This window comes from Pollicipes pollicipes, unplaced genomic scaffold (assembly GCF_011947565.3).
Source record: "Pollicipes pollicipes isolate AB1234 unplaced genomic scaffold, Ppol_2.1 Scaffold_1600;HRSCAF=1878_pilon_pilon_pilon, whole genome shotgun sequence".
Classification (NCBI taxonomy): Eukaryota; Metazoa; Arthropoda; class Thecostraca; order Pollicipedomorpha; family Pollicipedidae; genus Pollicipes; species Pollicipes pollicipes.
The window spans coordinates 26,125,480-26,136,042 of NW_023595962.1; the positions used below are offsets into that span (position 1 = coordinate 26,125,480).

The 10,563-nt window shown below is 62.2% G+C and overlaps 1 protein-coding gene and 1 long non-coding RNA gene across 2 annotated transcripts; one reads left to right on the top strand and one right to left on the bottom strand.

The window, feature by feature from the left end:
- Positions 1-2,676: 2,676 nt before the first annotated feature.
- On the top strand, positions 2,677-4,040 carry LOC119102386 (uncharacterized). The gene is made up of 3 exons (XR_005094692.1): positions 2,677-2,739; positions 3,389-3,528; positions 3,921-4,040. It is a non-coding gene; the product is annotated as an uncharacterized LOC119102386 (long non-coding RNA).
- A 1,876-nt stretch (positions 4,041-5,916) lies between these two features.
- Positions 5,917-10,130, bottom strand: LOC119089374 (phospholipid scramblase 2-like). Its single transcript, XM_037212046.1, has 5 exons — positions 10,082-10,130; positions 8,633-8,883; positions 8,113-8,250; positions 7,080-7,124; positions 5,917-6,480 (listed from the first exon to the last, which is right to left on the bottom strand). Exons 1-5 carry the CDS (start codon positions 10,128-10,130, stop codon positions 6,127-6,129), a joined length of 837 nt encoding a protein of 278 aa, XP_037067941.1. The 3' UTR covers positions 5,917-6,126.
- Between the last annotated feature and the right edge of the window lie 433 nt (positions 10,131-10,563).

Here is a 10,563-nt window from a genome sequence, read left to right on the forward strand (position 1 = left end):
AGGGACAGCAGGAGAGAGCAAGGAGTGCAAGGGAGAATGGGGAACTGGCTTTGTTTTGACAGCCCGGAGCCCTGCCGGACGAGTTTCGGACTAGGCCTGATTCGATGCGAAGCATGCCTAGTCGCAGCTCTCTGGAATGTGTTATCCAGCATCAGCAGTGCAGATTTTTAGGCCTCTATGATTGGTGGGTATAGTTGCATCTGTGAGCTGTGGATGAGGCTCTCACCTCACTGGGACGCCTGGTTGCACGCTGAAACTGCTTTGGCCAGGACCATTCGCTGATTACCCCATCTCTTCCTAGCAGGCTCGGATGGGGTCAACGCCCGCGAGAAGCTGCGGACCCAATCGCAGCCTAGGACGTCAGAATGGCGGTCATCGGCAGCCCAAATGAGAGCGTTGCCCATTAATGGCGTCACAGAGGTGAGCGCCAACGGGCTGCACAATATCCGGAAAAATCGGGAAAGCATAGTTTCGAGTGATACCGTAGGTCCACGAGCTTTCGAGACTGGCGAGCTCAGCATGTAAGAGCGCCGCGTAGCTCAGCAGTCGGGATTCAGCTGTCGGCGTAACTTGTGACCGCTTGATTACGCTTGTGGTCATTAAGATCGGTACAATGTTATCACTATTCTAGATAGCTTCCAAATCAGCAGTAGCAGTGATGGTTGCGTGAAACAAGCAGTGCCCAGCTGTGCCGCCGCTGACCGCCGCGCGCGCGCCGCCGCCAGGAGGCGCTGGGCTGCTCGCGCTCCTGCTCGCGGCTGCCTCCCTGTCGTCAGCCCGCGTTCGCCGCGGCGGCAGCTGGACCTTGAGCCGGCCAGACGGCGCGCCCGCCGCTGTGGAGGGCCTGCACGGCGTGCGGCTCCTCTCGCCGCCTCCCCCGACCGCCCGGCGCGCGTCCGCCGAGAACGGCCGCCGCTCGCCAGACCGCGCCGGCGTGCCGGCGTGCGGCCAAGAACGGCGGAGGGATGCCTGCGCTCAGTGAAGGAATGCCTTTATCGGATGACGGAATCCCGGTACTCGATGGAGGATTTCGTTATCTGGTGACAGTGGTAGGGGGATTTCTTCACCGTCGAACTGGCCGACGCGGGCGTCGGCAACGGCCGCAGCTCGTCCCCCTCAGACGCCGGCCCCCGACTGCCTCCCCTGCGTGGGCTTCGACATGCGGCCAACGCTGCGCGGACCGGACAGAGCCAACTGGCCCCGTGCGCCGCGCATGGTGACTCGCCCTCCCCGCGCTCCGAAGGCGGGGGCCGATATGAACCTCGCTGGGCAACGGCCAAGCGTCCGCCGAATCAGACCGCTCCGACGCCGCCGAGCGGCGCCGGCGGCTGCGCGCCCCTGGTGGAACGGGCCTGCGGCGGACGCCTGATCACGTGACCGCGTCCCGTGACGTCAGGCCGGGGGGCCGCGCGGCGACGGGCGGCCGGTCCGCCGCGCTCGCCGCGACCTCAGACTCGGTGATGACGGCGCTTCAGCGACGAGACGCGCCTCAGCTTCCGCGAGCTGGCCATCGAGCGGGCGGCGGCGCCCTACCGCGCAGCGCCATCGATCGCCTCCAGTCGCAACTTCAAGTCGTCGGAGTTCGCTTCGATGTGGCGCGGCGGTGGGCGCCTGGCGCTGGCCGGCTGCTCAGCAAGCGCAAGTCGCAGAGCGTGACGCGGCTGGCACCGGCGGCGCCGGCCGCGCTGGACAAGGCGCGCAGCGTGACGACCCTGGGCCGACCGGAGCGGGCCGGACACGGCGATGCCGGGTCAGGGTCAGGGTCAGGGTCAAGGTGAAGGCCCTCAGCGGGAGGACCCAGCCGAGCGACTGCAGGCTCGCCCAAACCGTCACCAGCCTCGTCGGAGACCAAGGTCAGTAACGGAATGTCAGGACTGATGCATAGATGGGCCTGGGTCTCCCGCACCTGGTCTGCGCATAGGTGCTCTTGTTATTCGGCCCCGAGATGGGGTCACTGCCTAATGATAATGTCATTGCAGTTTGGTATTTCTGGTTCAAACAGGGGGTCGCTTTAACCTGAAATCTTAAATTTCCGTGGCTTGCATGGTTCCTGGTTGGCACATGATGCGCTTTTGACATTATTTTTCTTATGTCACGTCACTCGCATGCATGCATGGTCAGGCATTTAATGTTCTGCTGTGAAGCTTCTCCACAAGTGAGGTGCCGTTGTCGCGGGCTCAGATTTGGCTGTTGTCGGTGAAGCGCTCTGGGGCTCTGGTGATCCGGAACACTGGCGCTGGTGATCCGGAGCGCTCTGGGGCCCTGGTGATCCGGATCACTGGCGCTCTGGTGGTCCGGAGCGCTCTGGCGCTCTGGTGGTCCGGAGCGCTCTGGCGCTGGTGATCCGGAGCGCTCTGGGGCTCTGGTGAGCGGAGCGCTCTGACCCTCTTGTGGTCCGGGGCGCTCTGGCGCTCTGGTGGTCCGGAGCGCTCTGGCGCTGGTGATCCGGAGTGCTCTGGGGCTCTGGTGGTCCGGAGCGCTCCGACCCTCCTGTGGTCCGGGGCGCTCTGGCGCTCTGGTGGTTCGGAGCGCCCTGGCTGGTACCTCACCGCCGCGCAGCTCAGCTGCGGCAGGCAGATCCCACCGATTGTAACGACGCGTCCGCTCGCGCGGCAGCCGACGGTGGACTTCGTGCGGCGGAATCGGCAGCTGGCCGGCAAGCCAGCGGAATCGGAGGAGCCGCAGCCAGCCGCCACCGCCCGAGGCCCGGCCGCAGCCGCAGCCCGGCCAGGTGCCCAGGTATGGAACAGGAGGCGGCCTCTGACGGCCGGCAGCGGGCGAGCGCCGTCCGCGGGGGTCGCTGCCGATGTACAATGCCAGCGGCGAGACGGCGGGCTGCATTGTCAGTTGCCTGTTTGGGTGCTGGTTTCCTCGACCGTTCCATGTTGAACGCGGGCCCTGCCGCCCGATGTTGGCGTAGGAGGTGCTCTGAACAGCATGACTAGCGTTTGGAGATCGGAAATCGACTGTCAGCTGGGCATGCTGCTGAGCGGCGAGCGGTCCCAAGTGTGTGTGTGTGCGTGCGTGCGTGCGTGCGTGCGTGCGTGCGTGCGTGCGTGCGTGCGTGCGTGCGTGCGTGCGTGCGTGCGTGCGTGCGTGCGTGCGTGCGTGCGTGCGTGCGTGCGTGCGTGCGTGCGTGCGTGTGTGTGTGTGTGTGTGTGTGTGTGTGTGTGTGTGTGTGTGTGTGTGTGTGTGTGGTGTGTGTGTGTGTGTGTGTGTGTGTGTGTGTGTGTGTGTGTGTGTGTGTGTGTGTGTGTGTGCGCGCGCGCGCATGTGTGTGTGTGTGCGTGTGTGTGTCCTCGCGTGCTTGTCTTCGTGTGTTTGTGCTCATGTGGGTGTCCTCACGCATGTCTCCTCACGCGTGTCCTGACATGTGTACGCGCTGCAGGTACCTGCGTCGGCGGCAGGAGGAGTGGCGCGAGGCCCGGGAGGAGGAGCGCCGCCGCCGTCCTGATCCCGCCTGCCCGCCCGACCACAGCCGCATGCCCGACGAGGAGCGGCTCCAGACGCTCGCCGTCCTCAGAGAGAGTAAGGAGGCGGGGGCTGGACGTACTCAGGGGAGACGGGTGAGAGGCCGTCAGAGAGGCGGAGACGAGCGGGACCGGAGGCCGGCCACGTGGTGCGTGCTGAGGGGAGAGCAAGGAGACAAGGGGAGACGCGAGACGGTCGTCAGATGAGGGAAAAAGATGCGAGATGAAAACTAATGGCGGCGTAGGCACCGTGCTGGGCGCCGTGCAGTGGCAGAAGCCCGCTGCCTGTCTGCTGTGTCTGTGCGTGTGTGACAGCCGTGGCCCATGTCTCTCCAGACCAGGAGAGCCTGCTGTGTGTGTGTTTGTGTGACAGCCGTGCCCCATGTCTCTCCAGACCAGGAGAGCGTGCTGTGTTTGCGTGTGTGACAGCCGTGCCCCATGTCTCTCCAGACCAGGAGAGCCTGCTGTCGGAGCTGCGCTCACTGCCGATCGCCCACTCCAGCGTCCGGCTGCTGGCGCAGCGCACCTCGCTGGAGCGCCAGCTGGAGAAGGTGGAGCAGGGCATCCGCATCTTCTCCCGGCCCAAGGTCTTCATCAAGAACGAGCCCTGACGCGGCGGGCGGCGGCGGCCGGGCTGGCGCGGAGCCGAGCCGCGCCGCGCCGAGCCCGGCCGGTGGGGCGGTCAGCGGTGGCGCAGACGGACTCCTCTGCCCCTGCTGAGGCCGGCCTGGCGTCGGACGGGACGCGGTTGCTACCTCTGATGGGACACGGTTTGGCCTCTAAGCCTCGGCGCTCTTTCCCCAACGCCCGTGAAAGGCCGAGTGGACGGATGCGTCGGAGCATGCGGTGCGTTTAAAATTGCACGTGCAGTGTTTTGGTCGGTGTGGGTGGAATGCGTTGCCAGGGAGCCGCACCCGTTCCGTTCAGTTCAGACAGGAAGCGCGCGGACCGAGCTGAGCGCTGTCCCCGGCGTAGGGTCGTCACGGGGTGGGGACACCGCCCCGCACCTTCCCGATCTCCCAGTGCGGCGGTGTCGGCCATAGCGCCTGCAGCGCTGCATTCTACGGGTGGACGGCGCGGGGCGTTGTCGAGCTGGTGCGATGTTGTGCACGTCAGCGCGCCACCATGCCAACGGTGCGTCGTGTTGCGTGTGACTTCCGTCGGGCCCGGTCTCGTTCGGAGCGGCTCGGCGCCGGAGATGGTAACGCCCGTGACCTGTGGCGGGAGCCTCCAGGCCGGTGGATGGCTCGCCCCGCTCGGAGGCGTGCCGGGCCGGTGGGTGGCTCGCCTCGCTCGGAGGCCAGCCGTCGTCTCAGGCGCGGCGGTCGACTGTCACCCGGTCGTGCGCGTGAGGCCGGGGCGGGCGCGGCGCGTGCGGCGCCGCTCGCCTGGCGTCCGTCCGGCGGCGTCTGGCGACGCTCCCGGTCCGCCGACGGCCGAGCTGTCCCGGCGCCCGCGCCCGCTGCAACTGAGCCCACACGGAGCCTCGTGACCAGGCGGCGGGGTGCACCGGCCGGCCCAGAGGCACCGGCTGGGGGCGTCTCCGCCGCGCGGTGCAGGATGGAGGGAGGGGGGGACCTGCTGCGGAGCTGCCGCTGTTCACCTGGAATGGAGGGGGGGGGGGGGCGTCAGCGGAGGGCCGCCTCGGCCGCCCCATGCAACGCGCGTCGTGCCTTGGTGCTTGACGTGCATTGAAGTGTCGTTCCGTCCGCGAAACCAAACAGGAGGTCCAATATTGAGCTTTGTTTTCGTGCTCTCTTCCACGCTGGAGAAATTGCAGGATGTGTTACGTGGAGTGGAGTCGCGTACTATTCCGTATGCGTTTACAGTACCGTGTGTTTGTAGGGGCCTGAGAGCCGACCCTTGCGAATCCGCTGTGATATTGAGGGCCCGACTAGATGATCCCTCTCCAAAGTCATAGAAGTTCCGCCGCCTCCGCTGATGGGGCGCGGCGAGCGCGGACGCCCTCCGCACCATCCGAAGAGTAGATTAGATCCGCACTATTTAGTTTGCTCCAGGAATGCCTGCCTAGTCACGTGTTTTTCGTGTGTGGGTGTGCGCCGCTGGAGAGTTCGCCGGCGGTGCGAGCGTGTTGCTCCGGCGGCGCCGCGTTGGTTCGGCGGCGCTGTCCGGCCCTTGCCGCGCGCCGGTGGGCCGACCCACGGCTGCGCGTCCGTGAAATACACACCACTGTGTTGGCATCGGTGTGGTGAGGTGAGAGAGTGAGAGTGAGGCAGCAAGATGGCCGAATTCTGGAGCCAGAAGTCCCAAAAGTGCCTGTCCTACAACGGTGCTCGTGTGCTTTCATGAATGCATCCGCGCCTATAATCTGCATTTTCTGTTCGTAAAAAGATGAACGGGAACATTACCCGCCTGGGGTGTTCGCAAGTGGGCGGCTAGAGCGCTCTCGGTGAAAATCCGCCGGTTTCGTGCGTTTATTGCTTGCTCGCTGAAATCCGAGGACATAAAAAACATTGTACGAAGACGAGTACGTCGCAAACGGCCTGATGTGCCATGACGCTAGCGGCTAGTGGGCTACCCTCGTTCCACCGGCTCCACGGCCCGGCCAGCCGGTCCAATAACGCCGTTCGAAGACAGCCTCCCGGTGAGACGCTGTTGGTGGACAGCCCCGCCGACAGTCAGCCCCACCCGTCGGCTACACGTTAAAGTACAGAAAATCCAGCAGCATGGCGGCGCCCAGAAGCGTGATCTTGGCGCGCGACGGCAGGCCGCGGTCGAACTGCACGCCGTAGTTGTCGCTGCGGCGGAACACGTCGACGTTGAGCGGCCTCCAGCGGGCCCCGACGCTGCCCAGGCGCGCGCGCCCGTACATGCTGAGGATGTGGAAGCTGCTGGTGGCGTTTGTGGCGCAGCAGCCGCGGCGCGGGCCGCGCACGCGCAGCACCACGCCACCGCGGATGCCGCTGCAGACGAACTCGGCGCGGGTCGGGTGCCAGCGCTGCCGGATGACACCGTAGAACAGCTCCGACGGGGCGGCGTCTGTCGCGTCCTGCCGGCGCGCGGGGCAGAGGTCAGGGGAGGAGGCGCTGAGGCGGTCATCAGTGTGTGCAAGGTCATCGACGTGCGCTCTCCGCCAGCGCTCTGGCGGATACCGAATGGCAGTATTGCCGAGTTATTGCTTGCCAACACACGGCCTGTGATTTGTTTGTTTGGATTCACGGCATAACTCCGTTAGGAGTATAAGGTTGTAGATTGTGACGCAAAACAGCAATTTTTTTCGCGTCATTTGACAATCGTTTCCACATTTCATTCATATCCAGTAGCATTAGATGTTAGAGGCGCAGGTCTTCGCCCTGCGGAGTACATGATGAAGTTATTGTTGGCGGCCCCTGTCACTGCACTTCCCACCTGGTGCTCCTCCTGTGTACGGATCACGTCTGTGGGATAGGCCTGCTGCAGACAGCAGGGGCTCCAGCAGGTGGTCCTACCTGGTGCTCCTCCTGTGTACGGATCACGTCCCCGAGATAGGTCCGCTGCAGACAGCATGGGCTCCAGCAGGTGGGCCCACCTGGTGTTCCTCCTGTGTACGGATCACGTCCCTGAGGTAGGCCCGCTGCAGGCAGCAGGGGCTCCAGCAGGTGGTCCTACCTGGTGCTCCTCCTGTGTACGGATCACGTCCCTGAGGTAGGCCCGCTGCAGGCAGCAGGGGCTCCAGCAGGTGGCGCATGCCAGGCGGCGGCGGAACAGCGCCACCGGGACGCTCTTCCAGGTCGAAGAGCTGAACCCGGGGTCACAAAGAAGTTATACGACACGCGGGCAAACATGATGAACAGGTCATAGAGGTCGCACGGCTAAATGGCAGACGCAATGCGACTGAGGCACACAGGTCTCAGACATTGGTGGTGGTCTGATGCAGCTGACTAGCAGAGGGCATGCGCGTACCGCAGCGCCCTCCATTGTGAAGACTCCGAGCTCCTCTCTTTCACGCTTCTGGGCAATTTAAAACATCCTGAACCACCAACTAAATCAAGCTAACATGGTTATTGCAAACTTCGCCTGGGTACTGGCACAGCGAAGCGCATCATTTATACAAAAAAGAACCAGCGTTCTTTGTCTGGGGGTGGGGACCAGGACGGAGATGGGTGGGGACTGCAGAGTCGGTGGTGGGAGGCTGGTCTGACTTAATCCCTACACCGTGCTCTGCCTCGGGAAGCCCTGAAGCCCTGCACGCTGTCGCTCTAAGGCAGAAAGCCACATGTTTAGTGTCGGGCACTGGAACAGACGGCTGATCGCCTGCGGGCATGTGAGCGGGCCGACCCTCCAGGGGCGGATCTAGCCTGGAGTTTGGGGGGGGGGGGCAACCGTTCGTCGCTAGCTGGTTGGTGTGGAATCCGAGGTGCCTCTCGCAGGTAGATAGTAGGGACACCATTCAAGCACCGAAATGCTTTTGAATCTAAATCAGAAGGTAAAACAAAACAGTTTAAAACAGTTTAAGTTAAAACAGACGGCAAGTAGACGAAACTTTTATGAAGTTCTGGGAATGTTTTTTTTTTTGTTGGGGTGGGGGGGGGGCAAAACATGCTCTCAGAGTTTGGCATGTTTTGACAACATGCTCTCAGAAGCATGGCCCCGTGCCCCCCCCCCCCCCCCCTCCCCCCGGATCCACCTATGCGTCCCTCACCATCATCTGGAGAGGCCGGCGGTGGGCGGCACAGCAGCAGCAGCAGCCGCGGCGCACAGCAGAGCGGTTCGTCTCCACGGCGAACAGCAGCGGGTTGCCGTGCTGGTCCATCACCATCAGCTTCTCGCCGCTGTATTCCTGTCGGCACGACGGCGGCCGGTCTGCCGTCGCCGCCTCCTCGCTTTGCACGCGTGTTGCGCGGTGGAGAAGCTGGGCGGTCAGCCGATAGCAGGGGGGACGTAGGAGACCGAGGAGGGGGGAATCCCCTTTCCAGAGCAGTGGGTGCCTGCAGCCGCTACATCACCTGGGACCGGTGGCTGAGGTAGAAACGCTGCCTACCCTGGCACCGGCGGCTGAAGAGGGGAGGCTTTCTCACCTGGAACCGGTGGCTGAGGTAGAAACGCTGCCTACCCTGGCACCGGCGGCTGAAGAGGGGAGGCTTTCTCACCTGGGACCGGTGGCTGAGGTAGAAACGCTGCCTACCCTGGCACCGGCGGCTGAAGAAGGGAGGCTTTCTCACCTGGAACCGGTGGCTGAGGTAGATGGGCTGCATGACGAACAGCTCCACGTCCAGCAGCCTCGTCACCAGGCTCTCGCGGATCTCCGGCTGCTCGGCAATCCTGCCGATCAGCGTGTCGGCCAGCTGGAAGCGGCGCATCAGCGACTCGTGCGAGCCGAGCGCCGGCGCCGTCGGCTCCGTCAGCGAGAGGCAGGAGGCCAGCTCGGCCGGCGCCGACGTCACCGACGAGGCGTCTGGGTCGCCGGCCGACCCTGGCCGCGGCAGGAACGGCCGCCGGGCCGTCGTTGAGAGGCGTCAGCGGCCGCGAGGAGGAGGAGCGGGACGAGGGCAGCTCCCGTGTCACCGCACCACCTGAGGTCACACGACAATACGACTACGCGTGCGGACGCACGACTACGCGTGCGTCGCGGGGGGTCAGCACCCAAACACGCACTGTGGCAGCCACCTGCGCCAGACATGGGAGGGGGCCTGGGACGCAGATGAGTTGCTTGGCTAAGCACGCGGCAAACAATGTTTCTCCGTCGAGGGACGTGCAGAGACAACACGGTGTCGCACATTCACAAACCACTGCCAGCCTGGCGTTATTCCACGTGGAGACCAGTTTACCCGCTGCCCAATTAGCTGACCATTTCACCCGCTGCCCTGTTAGCTGAGCAGGTGACTCGCTGCTCATCTTATGCATATTTTGTCTTGTTTCACTAGAAAAATGTTAGATTTGCTATCCTTCGATTTTTGCTTGCAATTTCCCATTACTTTTGGTTCAATAGCCCAATTTTGGGCTTTAAATCTCATGTTTTTGCTGCTTGTTTTTTTGCCGCTATATTTCATTTGAATTGTTATCAACTGAAAGAAGCATTTCAGCTTATGTGTTTTATTCAAAGCTATCTGATATGAGGACAGATAAAGGTAAGTACAAGTGCGCATTAATTACCAGCTTCAGTGATGCCTGCTAACTTGCCTAATTATCCTAAATGTTTCAGAATGCTGCACTTTTTCAGATTAGCATCGCGCTAATTTTGGTTATTCAAATTCTACATTTGAAGCATTCAAAGCAAGCCAGTTTTTTCATAGCAACATCTACGAGGAGGGATAGAAATGACGTCCGTTGGTCTTTTGCAGGCATTTTTTATCATATTTGTTGGTGACCCTAGGGGGAACAGCAGACATGCGGAGAGGATTACCTGAGCCGCCGTCCGCCCGCCGACACGCGTGACCTGCCGAGTCGACCTGACAGCACCTCTCGCCTCCTCACCGACGACGGCGTCCAGGCGTCACGGGCGCCGCTCCTGCCAAGTGACCTTGACCTCTCGTGTGACCTGACCTCGACAATGCGGGTCGGCGTGACTATCCTCACGGCCTGGCAGCCCTCGCCGCAGTCCTCGGCTGACCCGGGCAGGGCGGGGTCACCAGGGGTCAGCAGCCTCCCGTTGGAGGCCAGGTCAGGGTCACCATGCACGACCACGCTAACGGTGATCTTGCTGTCGTCGGTGCAAGACATGGCGTCTCTGCCGAGTGTTCGCTCACTTCGTTCCCAACTTCCTTACAGTGACATCAATGCATTTCTTGCTAGCTTTCACCTACAGAAATGTTATAACAAGTGCTAAGATTATTTTAAGGTGACTTCCATAGATGTTGAGGAAGAAGGTTCATGGCAGGCACCAGTGGTGTGAACAAAGACTTGCAAAAAAAACGCTTAGGGGAGAATCACAGTATATCACTTGGGAGGTGTCCGGCCTCTTACATCGAAGAAAAGGTATAACAAAAGTCTGCAGAGGTCTGCATGGTACATGAAGCTGTGACAAAAAGAGAGCGGAACAGTGTTTTTATGCACTGAGAGCAGCCGATTTTTAAAGCTTATTTTCATTGATGTCAAGCTCGTGCAATTGAAATGTGTGCCACTGCCAACAATGCTTGATATGAGGATAAGGTCA